This window comes from Bombina bombina, chromosome 1 (assembly GCF_027579735.1).
Source record: "Bombina bombina isolate aBomBom1 chromosome 1, aBomBom1.pri, whole genome shotgun sequence".
Lineage (NCBI taxonomy): Eukaryota > Metazoa > Chordata > Amphibia > Anura > Bombinatoridae > Bombina > Bombina bombina.
Window position 1 is genome coordinate 875,533,479 of NC_069499.1, and position 22,389 is coordinate 875,555,867.

At 38.8% G+C, this 22,389-nt stretch overlaps 1 protein-coding gene across 1 annotated transcript in view; it reads left to right on the plus strand.

Annotated features, from left to right (window-relative positions):
• Positions 1-4,231: 4,231 nt before the first annotated feature.
• Positions 4,232-22,389, plus strand: part of LOC128661460 (capping protein, Arp2/3 and myosin-I linker protein 2-like) — a 90,870-nt gene continuing 72,712 nt past the window's right edge. Inside the window, exon 1 of the mRNA XM_053715714.1 lies at positions 4,232-4,258. Within this exon, the coding sequence (XP_053571689.1) occupies positions 4,232-4,258 (27 nt within the window). The remainder of the gene's footprint in view (positions 4,259-22,389) is intronic.

Here is a 22,389-nt window from a genome sequence, read left to right on the forward strand (position 1 = left end):
CTGTGACTCCAAGCTGCATCAAACGCCGCACATAAAGAGTGAAGTGCGGTCAAACAACCATTTGCTCCAAACAAACAGGCTCTGTGAAGTTTGATGAAGTAAATAACGAATCCCACAAGTAGGCGTCTCATCAGAGAGATCAGCTGCTGTCTACACGCGTTTCATCCCCTTGACTGGCAGGGACTTCCTCAGGGCTGACGTCATTATGGAATCCTGAGCCTTTTATACGCTAAACAAAACACGCCTCCAAGAAATGATGAACATATTCGCCAAAAACTAAAAATAAGATTCATTACAGTGTATATACAACAAACTTAGGGTACACAAATTTGTTACAAATAAAGTAAGTAGTGCATATTAGAAGCATGCAAATCCTAAACTAATTATGTTCGGGAACACACAAACAAGTGAAGGCGTCTCCCCGGACCCAGAAGATGCAGACAACGGGGTTTATAAAAATTAGAAGATTTTATCCTTTTTTGGGTAGGATAAAGCACTAAGGGGAAATATTTTTGCTACTTATGCAAAATTATGAGAAAAAGTTTATATACCTGAATACGTAAAAATAGTTATCAGCAAAAGGGCAGAGTCGAACCTAAGACCTAAAGATTTAATATACCAAGCTGAAACATCCTAAGCTAGTTATTAATCCACTCGCCTATCAAGAAATAACCACATATGGGGGAAATCTAAGGCTTCTAAAACTAAAGTCATCTATGTAAAGATAACATTTTATTTCCAGGTCAAAACCAAGAAACTTAAAGGGACACAGGTTCGATCTGTGGATCATAAAACAGAACCAACTAAGCAAACCATGTTTAAATGCGGCTGAAACCACTCAGCCACTGATAACATTGACCCAGAATCACTTTACAGAACTTATATCTATTATTATCCAAGCACACAAAACTACCCAAAACAATGTCACTTAAAACGGATTAACTAATCAGATATATACATAGTGTCTATGGGGCACTTTTGATACAAAAGAAACAAAAACAAGGAAAAATGTATGTCCATAAAGAATATATAGACATGCATTAAGATTAGAACAAATCCTCATATCACAAGAAAGAAGTGGATTCTAATTTTTCATTCAAGCCGGTTGGTGCACAAGTCTGTAGGCGATAGATCCAGCCTGTTTCTTTTTGGAGGAGACATTTTTCCTGATCTCCTCCTCTCTTGTGTGTTAAGTCAACATCAATATCAATTAAATTGAGTAACTCAAAATTTGAATCATGACAGGTCTGAAAATGCTGTGCAACACTGCTAGTCTCTTTCTTATTTTTAACATCATCACGATGTTCCCTTAATCTGTCAAGGAGTTGTCGCTTTGTTTTCCCCACATAAAACATAGGACATGGAGAAAACAAAAGATAGACAACTCCAAATGTTTGACAGTTAATCGGATAGTTAATTCGAAAAGTCTTACCTCCAGTAGAAAAGCTGTTGGTTTTAACAATATAGCCACAAGACACACATTTTACACAAGGAAAAACTACCTTTATGAGACTGATGCATTGTAAGCCAATTTTGTTTAGGGGTTTTAACAAAATAGCTTTTTACTAGACAGTCTTTAAGACTCAATGCTTTTCTAGCGGTCAACAGGGGACGATCCCCTACTTTTCCTGCAAGTTTTTTATCGGCAAGTAAAAAATGCCAATTTTTTGGCCAAAATGTAATGAATTTTGTCGCAATGACAGTTGTATTGTGTGATGAATATAAGGTTAGATTGTTCAACTAGTTTAACACTCTTGGAGAACAAAATATCTTCTCTTTTGAGTTTTCTCACTCGATTCAGGGAACTTGAAAATCAAAACTGGAATTAGTAGAACAGTTTCTGCGTAAACACAGAAACTGTCCAAAAGGAATTCCCTTTTTCAAAGAGTAGGGATGGTTACTTTGTGCTTGAAGAAGACTATTAGTGGCAGTGGGCTTACGATAAATCTCAGTCTGTAAATATCTACCTTGTTTCTTTATCAAAATATCAAGGAAAGGCAACTTGAAGGAATCAGCTTCATAAGATATTATAATCATTCTTATTCAAAGTTTTTACAAAAGTTTCCAAACTCAAAAGATCCCCCTTCCATAAAATAAAGATATCGTCCACATAGCGAAGCCACAACTGGACCGATCTTTTAACAATGTCATAATGAGTACCGAAAACTTCAGACAGTTCCCAAATTCCTAGATGAAGACAGGCATACGTGGGGGCACAAGTGGCCCCCATTGCTGTACCTCGTATCTGTTTAAAAATGTTTCCATCAAAACAAAAAACATTGTTTTCAAGGACAAATTTTAAAAGCAAAATCACAAAATCAGTATGTTTATTGAAAGAAGGACCGCGGGTCTCAAGGAAGGACCTACAAGCTGCCAATCCTACTTTATGCGGGATTGACGAATATAGCCCTTCAACATCTAAAGAGACCAAGATGACATCATCATCCACAATTAAATTATTAAGCTTCTGCAAAAGGTCTGAAGTATCCCTGACATAGGTATGTAGAGTTGGAAGAAACGGTTTTAGAAAGAAATCCACAAAATTACCTACATTTTCTGTCACACCACCTATGTCAGAGACAATAGGGCGGCCTGGAGGTTTATTTTTATCCTTATGCAATTTAGGAAGACAATAAAAAGTAGGCAGTATCGGATTATGTAAATTTATCAAGATGATTGGAAGGACAAAAAAAAAACAACCTTTTTTAAAAAGACTGACATGAGACAGGTTTAACTTAAAGGAAGATAAATGAACAATTTGCATTTCATCAGAGGTCTCACCATTAACTTTAGTTAATAATCCTTCTGGGTACCCCGCCTTGTCCTCCATCTCCACTGAGGGGGAGTATCTTGATTCTGTTGTCTTCTCCCTTGTCTCTGAGGTTTTGCCTGGAAATGTGTATCTTTGTTTTTTGTTTTTATTCTTTTCCTCCCCCCTCTGCATCTTTTTCTAGACTTGCCCTGTTTTTTGAAAACTGTTATCACTCTCACTGTCAGAGCCATCTGTACCCAAATCATGTGACCCTTTATTTAAAAAATAGGAATATACCTTATCTTTCTTATAATCATCCTGATCCCTGTTCAACTTTCTGCATTTTCTAGTTTTAATTTCTGTTCTAAATTTCAAAACATGCTCTTTCACTTCATCATTCAGTTCACTAAATTTAGAATCTGATTCAAAAGAATTCACCAACTTAACTGATTCTTCAATTTCCAATTTAATCCTTTTCAAGTTTTTTCTATCTTTTTTAATCATCATATCCATCCCAAGGAACATGAGGATAGTTTTTTATTCCAATCTCCCATGAAATATTCACCCTCTTCATCATCCTCTCTAGGATTCGTACCAGGATCTAATCTCAAACGAAGACAACGGGGAATAATTTCTAATTGTACATAATTCTCAAGACTAGATGTCTCTGCTCTTAATCTAATTTGTTTAGAAAGTAAACTCTTATATTTCTTGAAAGCTGAAAAAATATTATTAGGAGTTTCCTCTTTGTCTGCATCAAATGAGCCCGAGGAAAGGCTCTCACTCAGTTCAGCCTCCCATTGTTCATCATTTAGGACAAATGTCATAGTCTCGGTTAACAAGGATATATCCTCTGTACTCTAACAAGAAAGCCCACACTTGCAAACCTTTATCACAAAAAAATAATAATTGGATAATCCAATCCCAGACAACTCAACCTTAGAAAGAGATCCAAAAGAGAGAAAAAATAACCTCTTATAAAAATATCACTCTATAAATCAAACTTTAGAATATAAATAAGGGAGCTGCTTAGAAAATTCAAAAATATTATAATTACATGTGTACAATTGTAAGCAGAGGTGCAGACCCTATAATGATTAATTTATATGCAAAACAAAAGAAAGACAATAAGGATTAGTAGTCCTTATATAAAAATATAGGGATTTCAGCACTCTCCAAAACACACAGGTAGTCCTAGAAAATTAGGAGATCAAATACTATTAAAGTGGCAAGTGTGAAACTTGATAGAGACAGAGAACAAAACTCAAAAAACCGGCATGCATTTAAAGCAATAGCATTTTATTAAATTAACACAAAAATTATAAAAATAACAGATATCAATGAGAGACGTCTCTTTGGGGATAGGACAAAATGTGAAGCTTGATAAACATATATATAGGCTTTAGAGAGGAGAAGATCTACCTCTATCAGTGGACAACCCCAAAATAAGTATAAGGGATATGTTGTCATGATAATGAAATGAGGATCTATGTAGTGAGCTCCAAAGTAAAGCAAATAACGTGAATACTAAGCTGTCAGTACAAAAATAAACAAACTTCACCGTTCAGAATGAAAAGGTTGTGATAACAGATGCAGCAAAATAAGAATATAACACGGAAATCTTATACCGGTGACTAAACACAACACCACAATCAGAGGGCAGTGCCAACGGCAGTCACTGGGTCTTATTTTTGTTACATCTGAAGACTGTGAGTGTTTGGATTGCAATTTTCACAGGGTAGTGGATTCCTTTCCTACCGCTTAATAAGTGGATGACCGGACACTTGCTCTATAACATCATAATAACAAAGAAAGACTGATTATCTGTAAGAATGTCACATGAATTGTGTCTTTTGTTTCAAGACTTTCTTTGGTACATTAAAATTGTGTTATTTGTATTCCACAATCTTCAATTTTGCATTGATGCTATACCCATTACTAAACACATAGATCCTCTATATATGGCAAGACAGTTATAACCCTTCATGTTGGGACTGCCCTCTGATTGTGGTGTTGTGTTTAGTCACCGGTATAAGATTTCCGTGTTATATTCTTATTTTGCTGCATCTGTTATCACAACCTTTTCATTACGAACGGTGAAGTTGGTTTATTTTTGTATTGACAGCTTAGTATTTACTTTATTTGCTTCACTTTGGAGCTCACCAGTGACGTGCAGTGAGGTCAGAGGCTGGTGAGGCACTAGATATGATACACTGGAGAAACACATATACAGAGGGCCGCAGGTACCCCCAACAGGGCAGTTTTAAATTATAGCTGAACCAGTGCACAGGGGAAATAATCAGCTTATGGGTGAGATCAAGTTAGTAACCACTGAGTTACTGATCAGCTGATTACTTCACCTGTGCACTGATTCAGCTATAATGAAAACCTGGCCTGATGGGGGTACTTGAGGACCATGGTTGAGAAACACTGCACTAAAGCACCAGCTCATCGGAAATGTATTGATTACCTGGAGAATAAAGCACACATAATCTGCTCACTGACACCCACACAATTCTGTGGCACAAGTGCCAGTTACTAAGCAATTAGAATGATACACAATCTCTTCTCTACTCACTACTGTATTGTAAAAATAGAAATAATTTACCATACAAATTTTACACAAAGGACAAGTTATTAATACTGCCAACACAGCTGCTACAATATGGTGCTCAAGAAATGCACGTGCACATCCCACTTAGGTATGCTCTTCAACAAAGGACACTAAAGGATACCAAAAGAATGAAGAACATAATAAAAGTAAAATAGAAAGTTTTGTGTGCAATTTCTATCTGAATGATGGAAATGTAATTTAATTATGTTTTTCATATTCCTTTCAAAAACTAATTTCATTTGCTGACATGGGGCCAGTAACAGTTAATGCTAATTTTCAAAATATAAATAACTGGAAAAGTCGATTGAAATAGCATGCTCTAAATGTCCTCTCCCTTTGACTATGTGTTTAACCAGTTAGTTTACAGTGGCATTATTTCTAAAAACACTTAACAACTGCAATAATTACATATATTTTTTAAATGACTCATTATCTCCTTTTTATTAATATAAACTTGTATAAAAGCAGCACATATAAAAAATACAATGCAACAGCTTTCAATTAATTTGTGAATTACAAGTTAACAGCAGTCTTTAAATAAAAGGGGACACAGAGAAAAATAAAGAGATAATGCACCCTCTGACTTAACAGATATAACATATATGGAGTTTGTACCTAATTAAATAAAATAACCATAAAAAGGGAGGCTTAGCAATATTCAATGTCAAAAACTTTAGATTAAATAATGTGGACACTGCACACTTAACTTCAAAATCTGGGTTTGAAATTATGGATTTAAATTTGAATTGACCCTTTGACTTCCCATCAGTATTGGGTTATGCTCACTTACTGTCCCCCCCTGTTAATGAGCTGTATCTGAACACAATTTGTGAATCACAAGAGATGTAGAATACTACTTTACTCTTCTGCTTGGTGTCATCTGTTCTTAGGTTACCTCAGCTTCCAGTTGTGTCACATGAACCTGCTCACTGCATCCTCCTTCTGATTAATCTATATATCCTTCAATTGGTAGGAGGCATCAAGAGGGGTTCCTCCTATTGGTCCCAATTGTTGCTGCTAATATATTGACAGAACACAGGTGGCACTGCAGCACAGCTTTTCCTTTGACCCATGTACTGCAATGGAGAGAAGCGTTCCTGTACCTGCCTCTCCATAGCATTACATGAGGGGGGTAAATGGTGTAATTTTTTTTGGGGGGGACTTTTTAAAAAAAATTAAAATTTAATTAAGCTTTGGTCCCATATGGCAGGGTAGGCACTGCCTCCCCTGCCTCCTATGAGTGCACGTCCCTGGAGCTCACTACATAGATCCTCATTTCATTATAATGACATCATATCCCTTATACTTATTTTGGGGTAGTCCACTGATAGAGGTAGATCTTCTCCTCTCTGAAGCCTATATATATGTTTATCAAGCTTCACATTTTGTCCTATCCCCAAAGAGACGTCTCTCATTGTTATCCGTTATTTTATTTTAAAAATAATTTTTGTGTTAATTTAATAAAAAGCTAGTGCTTTAAATGCATGCTGTTTTTTTTTGTTTTGTTCTCTGCCTATATAAAGTTCCACACTTGCTTCTTTAATAGTATTTGAGCTCCTAATTTTCTAGGACTACCTGTGTATTTTGGAGAGTGCTGAAATCCCTATCTTTTTATATAAGGACTACTAATCCTTATTAACTTTCTTTTGTTTTGCATATAACCCATAAACTACCTATTAACCCCTAAACCAAGGCCCTCCCACATCGCAAACACTTAAATAAAAATATTAACCCCTAATCCGCTGCTCCGGACATCGCCACCACTATAATAAACATATTAACCCCTAAACTGCCAAACTCACGCATCGCAAACAATATATATTATTAACCCCAATCTGTCGCCCCCAATGTCACCACCGCCACTATACTAAAGTTATTAATCCCTAACCCTAAATCTAACCCTAACACCCCTAACTTTAATATAATTAAAATAAATCTAAATAAAAATTACTATCATTAACTAAATAATTCCTATTTAAAAATAAATACTTACCTGTAAAATAAACCCAAAGCTAGCTACAATATAACTAATAGTTACATTGTAGCTATCTTAGGTTTTATTTTTATTTCACAGCTAAGTTTGTATTTATTTTAACTATGTAGACTAGTTAGTAAATAGTTATTAACTATTTACTAACTATCTAGTTAAAATAAATACAAATTTACCTGTAAAATAAAACCTAACCTGTCTTACACTAACTCCTAACAGTACACTACAATTAAATTAATTACATTAATTAAATACAATTAACTAAAGTACAAAAAAATAAACACTAAATTACACAAAATAAAAAAGAAATGATCAAATATTTAAACTAATTACACCTAATCTAATAGCCCTATCAAAATAAAAAGCCCCCCCCCCCAAAAAAAAAATAAAATAAAATAAAAAAAACCTAGCCTAAACTAAACTGCCAATAGCCTTTAAAAGGGTCTTTTGCAGGGCATTGCCCAAAAGAAATCAGCTCTTTTACCTGTAAAAAAAATACAAACAACCCACCACCCACACAACCAAATCCCCCAAATAAAATCCTATCTAAAAAACCTAAGCTCCCCATTGCCCTGAAAAGGGCATTTGGAAGGGCATTGCCCTGAAAAGGGCATTTAGCTCTTTTTCTTTGCCCAAATCCCTAATCTAAAAATAAAACCCACCCAATAAACCCTTAATAAAACCTAACACTAACCCCCGAAGATCCACTTACAGTTTTTGAAGACCGGACATCCATCCTCTTCAAGCCGGGAGAAGTCGTCATCCAAGCGGGCAGAAGTCCTCAACGAAGCCGGGAGAAGTCTTCATCCAAGCGGCAAGAAGTCACCCTCCAGGCGGGCAGAAGTCTTGATCCAGACGGCATCTTCTATCTTCATCCTTCCGACGCGGAGCGGCTCCATCTTCAAGACAATCGGCGCGGAGCATCCTCTTCATACGGTCCCAGCCGTTCACTGAAGGTTCCTTTAAATGACGTCATCCAAGATGGCGTCCCTTGAATTCCGATTGGCTGATTCTATCAGCCAATCGGAATTAAAGGGTAAAAAATCCTATTGGCTGATGCAATCAGCCAATAGGATTGAGCTTTAATCCTATTGGCTGATCCAAACAGCCAATAGGATTGAGCTCACATTCTATTGGCTGATTGGAACAGCCAATAGAATGCAAGCTCAATCCTATTGGCTGATTGCATCAGCCAATATGATTTTTTACCCTTTAATTCCGATTCTTTTTTATTTTGATAGGGCTATTAGATTAGGTGTAATTAGTTTTAACATTTGATCATTTCTTTTTTATTTTGTGTAATTTAGTGTTTATTTTTTTGTTGTAATTTAGTTAATTGTATTTCATTAATGTACTTTATTTAATTGTAGTGTAATGTAAGGTGTTAGTGTAAGACAGGTTAGGCTTTATTTTACAGGTAAATTTGTATTTATTTTAACTAGGTAGTTAGTAAATAGTTAATAACTGTTTACTAACTAATCTACCTAGTTAAAATAAATACAAATTTAGCTGTGAAATAAAAATAAAACCTAAGATAGCTACAATGTAACTATTAGTTATATTGTAGCTAACTTAGGGTTTATTTTATAGGTAAGTATTTAGTTTTAAATAGGAATTAGTTAGGTAATGATAGTAAGTTTTATTTAGATTTATTTTATAAATAATAATATTAAATAATAAATAATAATATTAAAGTTAGGATTAGGGTTAGATTTAGGGATAGGTTTAGGGGTTAATATATTTATTTAGTGTTAGTGATGTGGGAGGCCAGAGGTTTAGGGGTTAATAACTTTAGTATAGTGGCGGCGGCGACGTTGGGGACGGCAGATTAGGGGTTAATAAATTTATGCAGGTGGCGGCTACATTGGGGGCAGCAGATTAGGGGTTAATAAGTGTAATGTAGGTAGCGACGACATTGGGGGCAGCAGTTTAAGGGTTAATAAGTGTAATGTAGGTAGCGGCGATGTCAGGGTGGCAGATTAGGGGTTAATAAGTGTAATGTAGGTGTCTGCGATGTCGGGGCCGCAGATTAGGGGTGTTTAAACTCGGGTTTATGTTAGGGTGTTAGGTGTAAACATAACTTTTCTTTCCCCATAGGAATTAATGTTGCTGCGTTACGGAGCTTTATGTTCCTTTATTGCAGGTGTTAGGCTGTTTTTTAGCCGGCTCTCCCCATTGATGTCTATGGGAAAATCGTGCACGAGCACGTCAAACCAGCTCAAAGCAGCGCTGGTATTTGTGTGCAGTATGGAGCTCAACGCAACCATATTGCCCGCTAACGCAGGTTTATGAAAACCTGTAATAGCAGCGCTATTAAAGGTGAGCGGTGGAAATAGCTTGCAAGTTATTACCGAGCCAGCCATAACGCAAAACTCGTAATCTGGCCGTCTGATAATAAAAGTATATTGGAAAGTTTCGCCTAGATTTAGAGTTCTGCGCTAGCCGTCCAAACCAGCGTTAGGGGGTCCTAACGCTGGTTTTTACCGCCCGCTGGTATTTAGAGTCAGTCATGAAAGGGTCTAACGCTCACTTTCCAGCCGCGACTTTTCCATACCGCAGATCCCCTTACGTCAATTGCATATCCTATCTTTTCAATGGGATCTTTCTAACACCGGTATTTAGAGTCTATGCTGAAGTGAGCCTTAGAACTCTAACGACAAGACTCCAGCCGCAGAGAAAAGCCAGGAGTTAAGAGCTTTCTGGGCTAACGCCGGTTCATAAAGCTCTTAACTACTGTGCTCTAAAGTACACTAACACCCATAAAATACCTATGTACCCCTAAACCGAGGCCCCCCCCACATCACCACCACTCTATTAATTTTTTTTAACCCCTAATCTGCCGACCGCACACCGCCGCCACCTACATTATCCCTATGTACCCCTAATCTGCTGCCCCTAACATCGCCGACCCCTACATAATATTTATTAACCCCTTATCTGCCCCCCCAACGTCGCCGCTACCTACCTACAATTATTAACCCCTAATCTGCCGACCGGACCTCACCGCTACTATAATAAATGTATTAACCCCTAAAGCTAAGTCTAAAACCTAACCCCTAACACCCCCCTAAATTAAATATAATTTTAATCTAACGAAATAAATTCAATCTTATTAGATAAAATTATTCCTATTTAAAGCTAAATACTTACCTAATAAACCCTAAATAGCTACAATAATAAATAATAATTATATTGTAGCTACTTTAGGATTAATATTTATTTTACAGGCAACTTTGTATTTATTTTAACCAGGTACAATAGCTATTAAATAGTTAAGAACTATTTAATAGCTACCTAGTTAAAATAATTACAAAATTACCTGTAAAATAAATCCTAACCTAAGTTACAATTAAACCTAACACTACACTAGCAATAAATAAATTAACTAAACTATCTACAATTATCTACAATTAAATCAACTAAACTAAATTACAAAAAAAAACACTAAATTACAAAAAAAAACAAACACTAAATTACAAAAAATAAAAAAAGATTACAAGAATTTTAAACTAATTACACCTACTCTAAGCCCCCTAAACAAATAACAAAGCCCCCCAAAATAAAAAAAATGTCCTACCCTATTCTAAAATAAAAATTGTAAAGCTCTTTTACCTTACCAGCCCTTAAAGGGCCTTTTGCGGGGCATGCCCCAAAGAATTCTGCTATTTTGCCTGTAAAAAAAAAAAATACAATACCCCCCCAACATTACAACCCACCACCCACATACCCCTAATCTAACCCAAACCCCCCTTAAATAAACCTAACACTAAGCCCCTGAAGATCTCCCTACCTTGTCTTCACCACGCCGGGTATCACCGATCCGTCCAGAAGAGGGTCCGAAGTCTTCATCGTATCCGGCAAGAAGAGCTCCTCCAGAGGGTCCAAAATCTTCCTCCTATCCGGGCAGAAGAGGACATCCGGACCGCAGACATCTTCATCCAAGCGGCAATCTTCTATCTTCTTCCATCCGGCGCGGAGCGGGTCCATCTTCAAGCAGCCGACGCGGAGCCATCCTTCTTCACCGACGGGACTAACGACGAATGAAGGTTCCTTTAAGGGACGTCTCCAAGATGGCGTCCCTTGAATTCCGATTGGCTGATAGGATTCTATCAGCCAATCGGAATTAAGGTAGGAAAAATCTGATTGGCTGATTGAATCAGCCGATCAGATTCAAGTTCAATCGGATTGGCTGATCCATCAGCCTATCAGATTGAGCTTGCATTATATTGGCTGATCGGAACAGCCTATAGAATGCGAGCTCAATATGATTGGCTGGGATCATCCGAGGATAATAGGTAATAGGATAACATAGGTTGCGGCGGTGTACGGAGCGGCAGATTAGGTGTTAAAAAAAATATGCAGGGCTCAGCGATAGCGGGGGCGGCAGATTAGGGGTTAATAAGTGTAAGGTTAGGGGTGTTTAGACTCGGGGTTCATGTTAGGGTGTTAGGTGCAGACTTAGGAAGTGTTTCCCATAGGAAACAATGAACGCTGAATGCTGCTTTTTGCAGGTGTTAGGTTTTTTTTCAGCTCAACTGACACCATTGTTTCTATGGGGGAATCGTGCCACGAGCACCGTTTTTGAAGCTGGCCGCGTCCATAAGTACCCGCTGGTATTTAGAGTTGCAGTGGCGGTAAATATGCATGTACGTTACCTTTTTGGAGCCTAACGCAGCCCTTCTGTGAACTCTAAATACCAGCGGTATTTAAAAGGTGCGGGAGAAAAAATACACGCGTAGCTAACCGCACCCCTTTGGGCAGCAGAACTCTAAATCTAGCCGTTTGTTAATTGTACTTTGTATCTGAATCATGAAAGTTGACTTTTGACTTCTATGTTCTTTTAATGATTAATGTAGAAACAAAATCAGCAGATATTATCATAAGTACATAATAATGCGGCAAGAAACATTAATCTGCAAAATATAATAATGACATTGAAGTCTTAAAAAAAAGAAAAAATAAGTAAAAAGTAAGAATAGTGTATTCCAGTCAGAATAAAAGATTTTTGTAAAGCTTAGTGGGGTGCAATATAATTTTCATATTTAAAGCAATCTCAGTCCATTAGAATAACAGCCTGTTAGTGGTTTTCAGATTACTTTGTTCTGTTAACAAATTCTTTATACTATTTTTCTAGAAAAATTTAGATATTGATCCTGTTGAAAACCCATTTTGACAATATTAGTATGTCATATCTAATTTCATTAAAACATAAAATAGTGGACAAATCACCACTTTAAAACTACAAAACAAATAAAATATTTGGTAAAGGGGCAGTATATTGTAAAATTGTTTTTCCCATAATGTATTTTCCATGACTTGTTATACCAACTCAGAGTATAAAATGTATGAGAAATTGCATTTTCAGGTTTATTTGTGTATATAAAATAGCTGCCTTTGTTCTTTGAAACCACAACCTATTACAATGGGTTAAGCTTGCAGGTAAAATTAGATCTCATTATGTTATCACTTTGTGTACACACACATGCTTCCTTATCTTATATTTTTTTGTAAACCAAAGCGCAATACTTAGGCCCCAATATTCAAAGCATCGATAGACCAACTAGAAAACTGACTTTCTGGCCTTGACGGCCTTGCAGTCAGACGGTCTGTTGATTATATTCTAAAAAAAGGGGAGTACCTGCGAAGTGCCCATAAGTGGCAATGTGTCTACCATAGGAAATAATAGGGATTGCAGCTTCTGCAAAACCCTGCCAACATCCCCATTTGTCAGAACTTTCAGCAGGCAGGGGTGGGAGCTGTATTTTAAGTGTTCCTACACAGAGCAGACAGTGCGCTCACTGAAACCAATTACAGTTTCTGTGAGGGAACCCTTTAAATAATGCCTGTGTGACCTTAAAGGGACACTGAACCCAAACATTTTCTTTCGTGATTCAGATAAGCATGCAATTTTAAGCAACGTTCTATTTCCTCCCTATTATAATTTTTTTCTTTGTTCTCTTGCTATCTTTATTTGAAAAAGAAGGCATCTAAGCAATTTTTTGGTTCAGTACCCTGCGACAGCTTTTGTTTATGGCTTGTTGAATTTTTTCCACCAATCAGCAAGAACAACCCAGGTTGTTCTCCAAAAATGGGCTGGGCATCTAACTTACATTCTTGCTTTTCAAATAAAGATACCAAGAGAAAGAAGAACATTTGATAATAGGAGTAAATTGGAAAGTTGCTTAAAAGTACATGCTCTATCTGAATAACAAAAGAATAAATTTGGGTTCAGTGTCCCCTTTAATGTAACCTAAAACAGAATTTATGCTTACCTGATAAATTGCTTTCTCCTACGTGTGTCCGGTCCACGGCGTCATCCATTACTTGTGGGATATTCTCCTCCCCTACAGGGAATGGCAAGGAGAGCACACAGCAAGAGCTTTCCATATAGTCCCCCTCTTGGCTCCGCCCCCCCCAGTCATTCGACCGACGGTTAGGAGAAAAAGGAGAAACCATAGGAGCTGTGGTGACTGTAGTGTATAGAGAAATACATTTTTCAAACCTGATTAAAAACCAGGGCGGGCCGTGGACTGGGCACACCGTTGGAGAAAGCAATTTATCAGGTAAGCATAATTCTGTTTTCTCCAACATTGGTGGTGTCCGGTCCACTGGCGTCATCCAATACTTGTGGGAACCAATACCAAAGCTTTAGGACACGGATGAAGGGAGGGAGCAAATCAGGTTACCTAAACAGAAGGCACCACGGCTTGCAAAACCTTTCTCCAAAAATAGCCTCGAAGAAGCTTAAGTATCAAATTTGTAGAATCTTGCAAAAGTCGGTGTCAGAGAAGACCAAGTCTCTGCCTTACATATTCTGATCAACAGAAGCCTCGTTCTTGAAGGCTCATGGGAAGCCACAGCCCTAGTAGATTGAGCTGTGATTCGTTCAGGAGGCTGCCGTCCGGCAGTCTCATAAGACAATCAGATAATAATTTTCCGCCCGAAAGCAAGAGAGGTAGCAGTAGCTTTTTTGCCCTCTCCTCTTACCAGAGTAAACGACAAACAAAGATGAGGTTTGTCTAAAATCCTTTGATGCTTTCTAAATAGGACTTTAAAGCACGAACTACATCTAATTGTGTAACAAAACGTTCCCTTCCTTGAAAACTGGATTCGGACACAGAGAAGAACAACTATTCCTGGTTAACATTCTTGTTGGAACAACTTTTGGAGGAAAACCAGGCTTAGTACGCAAAAACAACCTTATCTGAATGGAACACCAGATAGGGTGGATCACACTGCAAAGCAGATAATTCAGAAAACTCTTCTAGCAGAAGAAATAGCAACAAAACAGAACTTTCCAAGATAGTAATTTGTTATCTATGGAATGTAAAGGTTCAAACGGAACCCCTTGAAGAACTGAAGGAACTAAATTTAGACTCCAAGGAGGAGTCATGGGTCTGTAAACAGGCTTGATTCTGACCAAAGCCTGGTACAAAAAGCTTGTACCTCTGGCACAGCTGCCAGTCGTTTGGTGTAAAGCAGAAATCTGTCCATTTAGAGAACTCACTGACAAACCTTTATCCAAACCTTCTTGGAGAAAGGAGAGAATCTTAGAATTTTAATCTAACTCCAGGAGAATCCCTTGGATTCACACCAACAAGATATATTTTATTGTAAATCTTTCTAGTCACAAGGTTTTCTGGCTTGAACCAGAGTATCTATCACTCAATTTGAAAAACCCACGCTTGGATAAAATCAAGCGTTCAATTTCAAGCAGTCAGCTGCAGAGCGACTAGATTTGGATGATCGAATGGACCTTGTACTAGAAGATCTGTCTCAAGATAGCTTCCATGGTGGAGCCGATGGACATATTCACCAGGTCTGCATACCAAGTCCTGCGCGGCCACGCAGGAGCTATCAGAATCACCGAGGCCTTCTCCTGTTGATCCTGGCTACGAGCCTGGGAAGGAGAGGGAGCGGTGGAAACACATAGCTAGGTTGAACGACCAAGGCGCCACTAAAGCATCCACTAGAGTCGCCTTGGGATCCCTGGATCTGGACCCCGTAGCAAGGAACCTTGAAGTTCTAACGAGATGCCATCAGATCCATGTCTGGAATGCCCCATAATTGAGTCAACTGGGCAAAAACCTCCGGGTGGAGTTCCCACTCCCCTGGATGGAAAGTCTGATGACTCAGATAATCCGCCTCCCAGTTGACTACTCCTGGATGTGAATTGCAGATAGATGGCAGGAGTGATCCTCCGCCCACTTTGATGATCTTGGATACTTCTCTCATGCCAAGGAACTCTTTGTTCCTCCCAGATGGTTGATGTAAGCTACAGTCGTCATGTTGTCTGACTGGAATCTTTATGAAATCCGGCCTTCGCTAGTTGAGGCCAAGCCCGGAGGAGCATTGAATATCGCTCTCAGTTTCAGGATGTTTATCGGGTGAAGAAGACTCTTCCCCGAGACCATAGACCTGAGCTTTCAGGGAATCCCAGGACCGCGCCCCCAGCCTAATAGACTGGCGTTGGTCGTGACAATGACCCACTCTGGCCTGCGGAAACTCATTCCCTGAGACAGGTGATCCTGTGTCAACCACCAACGGAGTGAGTCTCTGGTCATCTGGTCTACTTGAATCTGTGGAGACAAGTCTGCATAGTCCCCATTCCACTGATTGAGCATGCACAGTTGTAATGGTCTTAGATGAATTCGAGCAAAAGGAACTATGTCCATTGCTGCAACCATCAATACTACTACTTCCATGCACTGAGCTATGGAAGGCTGCAGAATAGAGTGAAGAATTTGACAAGCGTTTAGAAGCTTTGACTTTCTGACATCTGCCAGGAAGATCTTCATTTCTAAAGAATCTATTATGGTTCCAAAAGGGAACTCTTGTTGACGGAGACAGGGATCTCTTTTCTACATTCACCTTCCACCCGTGAGATTGAGAAAGCTAGAACACTGTCTGTATGAGCCTTTGCCTTGGAAAGAGACGACGCTTGAATTAGAATGTCGTCTAGATAAGGTGCCACTGCAATGCCCCTCGGTCTTAGAACCATCAGAAGGGACCCTAGCACCTTTGTGAAAATTCTGGGAGCAGTGGCTAACCCGAATGAAAGAGCCACAAACTGATAATGTTTGTCCAGAAAAGGCGAACCTTAGGAAACTGATGATGATCTTAGAATCTTTAAATCCAGAATTGGTCTGAAAGTTCCCTCTTTTTTTGGGAACTACAACAGGTTTGAGTAAAACCCCTGACCTTGTTCCACAGTTGGAACTGAGTGTATAACTCCCACTTACTATGGCTCCTACGCAGTGTAAGAATGCCTGTCTCTTCATCTGAAGATAAGTGAGACATGTGGAACCTTCCCCTTTGGAGGAAGTTCCTTTCTAGAAGATATCCCAAAGAGACTATTCTAGTGTCTAGGGATCCGGAACATCTCTTGCTCTAGCCTGAGCAAAAAGAGAGAGTCTGCCCCCTACTAGATCCGGTCCCGGATCGGGGCTACCCCTTCATGCTGTCTTGGTAGCAGCAGCAGGCTTTTTGGCCTGTTTACCCCTAGTTCCAACCTTGCAATGTTTTCCATGCTGGTTTAGGTTGGGAAGTGTTGCCTTCTTGTCTGGAGGCCGCAGAGATAGGAATTGATCCGTTCCTGAAATTGCGAAAGGAACGAAAATTAGATTTGTTCTTAGCCTTAAAAGGCCTATCTTGTGGAAGGGCATGTCCCTTTCCACCAGTAATGTCAGAAATAATCACTTTCAATTCCGGCCCGATAGGGTCTTATCCTTGAAAGGAATATTAAGCAATTTATTCTTGGACGACACATTCGCCGACCAGGATTTTAGCCAAAGCACTCTGCGCGCCACTATAGCAAACCCTGCACTTTTCGCCGCTAACTTAGCAATAGAAAAGCGGCATCCAAAATAAATGAATTAGCCAACTTAAGTGCTGTGAATTCTGTCCCATGACTTCATCATATGGAGTCTCCCTTTGAAGCGAATTTTCCAGTTCCTCGAACCCAAATACGCTGCGGTAGTGACAGGAATAATGCACGAGATTGGTTGAATAAGGAAGACCTGCTGAATAAATTCTTTTTTAACAGTCCTTCTAATCTTTTATTCATAGCATCTTTGAAAGCGCAACTGTCCTCAATAGGAATAGTTGTGCGCTTAGCTAACATTGAAACCGCCCCCTCAACCTTAGGAACCGTTTGCCATGTGTCCTATCTGGGGTCGACAATGGGGAACATTTTCTTAAATATAGGAGGTGGAACAAAAGGTATCCCTGGCTTTTCCCACTCCTTAGTCACTATGTCCGCCACCCGCTTGGGTATCGGAAAGGTATCAGCGTGCACTGGAACCTCTAAGAATTTGTCCATCTTGCACAATTTCTCTGGCATTACCAGAGAATCACAATCATCTAGAGTAGTTAGGACCTCCTTAAGCAGGGCGCGGAGGTGTTCTAACTTAAATTTAAAAATCACTATATTAGTGTCTGCCTGCTGAGAAACTTTCCTGAATCAGAAACTTCCCCTTCAGACAGGCCCTCCCTCACTGCTATACTCAGATTGATGTGAGGGAACAACTGGTAAATTGTCCTCAGCGCATACCTGTTCATCTTCTGTATTTAAAAACTGAGCAATCACGCTTTCTAGAATAGGATGGCAGTTTGGATAATAGATTTGCTAAAGAATATCCATCACTGCAGTTAATTGCTGCATAGTAACCAGCATTGGCGCGCTAGCTGTACTAGATATCGTCTGGTATTGACACAGAAGGAGAGGATGATAAACTATCCCCACTACCTTCACATGAAGAATCATCCTGGGCAATCTTATTAAATGTGACAGTACTGTCCTTACTTTGTTTTGGCTGCTATGACACATTTGCACAAAACATTAATAGAGGGAACCACCTTGGCTTCCATACATACACAGCATAAGCTATCTGAAGGTACAGACATGTTAGACAGAATATGGCAGGCTAATAATGCAATAAAAACGTTTTTATAAGAAAAGCGTTACTGTCTCTTTAAATAATAAACAAGCACACTTTATTTCTGAAAGTTTGAAAAAACTATGAAGGCAATGTCCGATTTTTACCAAATTTGCACCCCAGAATCTTAGTGCCTTGAAAGTATTGCACACCAAGTTTCAAGACTTTAACCCTTAAAATGAGCAAACCGGAGCTATTTGTTCAAATAAACAATTTTAACACACACAACAATCACTGCCACAGCCTTGCTGCGGCTTTTTACCTTCCCTTAAAGTGATCCAGCACTGAAATAAACCTTCCTGAGTCCGTTTTCTTTACCCCACAGGACCCTCAAATGAAGCTGCATGCACTGCCAAGTAAATAAACTGCGCAATTGAGGCGCGAAAAACAGGGCCTCCTTCATCTGCATTACCAGAGTGAAGGGGCCTTTCTGACCTGAAGTAGTAGTCTAACTAGATGCCAGGCGAAAAAAAACGTTCCCAAAAGTGCTTTAATAACACAAAAAAACACTCTAAATGTCCAATAAATCTGATAAAAACCAATCGATTTAACCCACAATAGTGTCAACCAGTATAGAGCCCATTTATAAGCCCTTAATCTGTTATGAATCTAAGAAAATGGCTTACCGATCCCCAAGAGGGAAAATGACAGTCTTCTAGCATTACACAGTCTTGTTAGAAATATGACTAATCGTACCTGAAGCAGATAAGTCTGCAAACTGTTCCCCCCAACTGAAGTTCTCTAGGCTCAACAGTCCTGCGTGGGAACAGCAATTGATTTTAGTTACTGCTGCTAAAATCATACTCCTCTTTTAACAGAAATCTTCTTCATTTTCTGTTGTAGAGTAAATAGTACAAACCGGCACTATTTTAAAATAACAAACTCTTGATAGAAGAAATAAAAAACTACAACTAGCACCACAAACTCCTCACCATCCCTGTGGAGATGCTACTTGTTCAGAGTGGCAAGGAGAATGACTGGGGGGCGGAGCCAGAGGGGGGACTATATGGACAGCTCTTGCTGTGTGCTCTCCTTGCCATTCCCTGTAGGGGAGGAGAATATCCCACAAGTAATGGATGACGCCGTCGACCGGACACACCAATGTTGGAGAAAACTACACTACCTGCCGCACACTGGAAAGTCTCGCCACTGAAAAGCTGGTGAAACCCTACTCGTAACCTGTACTTTAGATGTATCCCAAATAAAGTGCAGGTTAATCTCACAGAACGCCTACATCAATGACATATTTTATTTTTTCAGATAGGCATAACTGGAGGTTTTATTTTTTGGTAATGCTTTGTTGTTTTTTTGGTAATGTGTTTTATGTTTTAGGGGGTGTTAGATTAGGGGTCTTGGAGGGGTTAGCTGTAAGATATTTAAGTAGTGTAAGGCTAGTTTGCGTTGGGTGGTTGTGGCGGTTTAGGGGTTAATAGGTTAGGGAGTGTTTGCCATGGGGGGGGGGGTTATGGCAGTATAGCGGTTATATAGGTGTAACAAAGCCTATCTTGGTTATGTTAATTGGAACTTGTGAAGCTACATTGGGTGACCATTTATATTTCAATAGCCTCCTGTTTGAGATACAAGTAACATTATGTTAATCTCGTTTAGTGTAATGCTAACTCACAAACTCAGTTACCATTGAGATTCTAAAACTGATTTGGAGGCTATTTGACCTCACTGTTTCTCAAGTTACACCAAACACTACACCTTATTGTACTCCTATCTGTCCTCTTTCAAGTGCCCATACATACAGACACAGGTATCCCTATATTAGGTGGTACACTGAGGTAATATTTATAGAACTAATGGATGTTTATAATTGTATCTCTCTATTACCCGCTCAGCAATCACCTTCTCCAATTATATATTTGCCCTATTATTGTAACCGTTTGGAGATTTCATTGTTTATGGAGACACACTCAAGGAGCAGTCTTCCTTGTTATTTTTTAGTTGTGTTTCAATATTTGTGTATTTTCAGCTTATATTATTCTTTTTTATATTAATAAAATTTGTAAAAGTTAAGTTTCAACTAATCATCCCGGTCTCCCCTTCCTTTTATTTTGTTTGTACTCACTATCCACTTATAGTATCAGTGTGCCACAATAGTGTTTTTCCTTCGTCTCTTTCTTTAATAGTATAGCGGTTAAGTGGTGTAGGTGTAGTTTGCGGTGGGTGGTTATGCCGGTATAGGGGTTAATAGGTTAGAAAGTTTATTGTGGTGGGCTATTGGTGGGATAGGGGTTAGTTAGTGTGGTGGGTTATGTCGGTTTAGGGGTACATAGGTATATTCATTAGGCTTAGTGCTATATATTTAAAAGGGATCCTTTACTTTACAATGCCAATGTCGGTGCCAATGCTGCTTGGAATATTTTCCAAGCATCGCCATCCATTGTGATGTATAATAAAACGCCTCTTGGCGAAGCTGCCTTTAACCATTATGTCGGCACTTTTGAATATTTCTCAGGCATTTCAACATTGCGTCGGATCACCTTTGAATATATCGCCAGCACTTTTGATCATCAGGGCCTCAGAGAGAACAATGGAAAATGTATAATTTTATTAGTTATCTTTTCTGCACCCCACCAGGAATGCAATTTCTTCTGCTGGCAGTGTTTTCATAGGCCTGTCAGTAGCCTGGACTTAAAGGGCCAGTAAACGTACCAAATAATGTTATATAATTCTGCACATAGTGCAGTATTACATAACATTAGCTTAGCGCTAGCTTTATGAAACAAAGGGCTGCATAGATATTTACCTAAGAAAATGACTTTTGCAGAACGGGTCTGTTTTTTTCAGAAGTGCATCATTGCGCGCCATTAAACTCAATCTAGCTCGCTCCCACTCTGGTCTGGTCAAATGAAAGGGGAGAACATTTTTAGGTAAACTGTCCCTTTAATGATTGCAGTTAAGTGTTGGGACATTACGTTCACAAAATAAGGAAAGAGTTAAATGTTCACATGGCAGCAATTGACTGTAACAACTTGTAAATAAACACACAAGACAGTCATCAGTAACATGGCATCCATTTTGGATGATGTTTCTCAATGTCAATGTTTGCTTATTTTTTTCTATTACTGAATTTCCGTTTTGAATAAAAGCACTTTTCATATAAATATAATATAACTTATCACTGTTTCATGTGGTGAAGCCCATACACCACCTACATTAAAAATATTACCCCTACATTTACTTGTATGACACAAACTGACCACCCCTGACATGATGCACAATACGGTATCTCTCTAAGCAATCTTTTTAATGTAGTTGCACAGGGCATGAGTGACATATGTAAATTTGCCCCTGAAACAGTGCTTCTATACATTAATAAAATTGACTCATGCACTTTTCAGTTTTGACTGCTCCCTTTAATATTGAGATTCTTATTCTATTCCCTTAAACATTTGTAAATATATGTGAATATGTACTGTACAGAAATGTCCTTCTGTACATCAAATTGTCAAATTATTCAAGTAAAGTCAAGAACAACAGATGAGGAACTATAGAGGACCCATATATTAAGAATCTGAGACTGTGGGCTCCATTTAAATAAATGTTAACAAGCAGAGGCTCCTTAACCTGTCCGCCACCTAAAAGGTGGCAGATTGAAATCATCCCGATCCTATACGTACTTGAGTTGCTATGCACTTGAGTTGTTAATGAGGTTTTACCTAAAAATATCTGAATTTACTTTGACTCTTCTTTATAATATTCTTAACCAAAGCTGCATTTTTATACATACAGTGAAAACATCTAGAAGATTATAAATCCCATAACTTCTTATCAACCAGGCTCAAGGGCCGATTTACCAAATCTAGTGAATCATGTCCGCCCGACATCGCTGAATGCTGACAGCATATACTGTCGGCATTTCACATTGCACAAGCAGTTCTGGTGAACTGCTTGTGCAATGCCGCCCCCTGCAGATTCGCGCCCAATCGGTCGCTAGCAGGGGGTGTCAATCAACGCAATCGTATCTGATTGGGTTGATTGCGGACTGCAGCCTCAGAGGCAGCAGACTAGTTAAGGAGCAACGGTCTTACGACCGCTGCCTCTTAACTGCTGTTTCTGGCGAGCCTGAAGGCTCGTGCGGAAACAG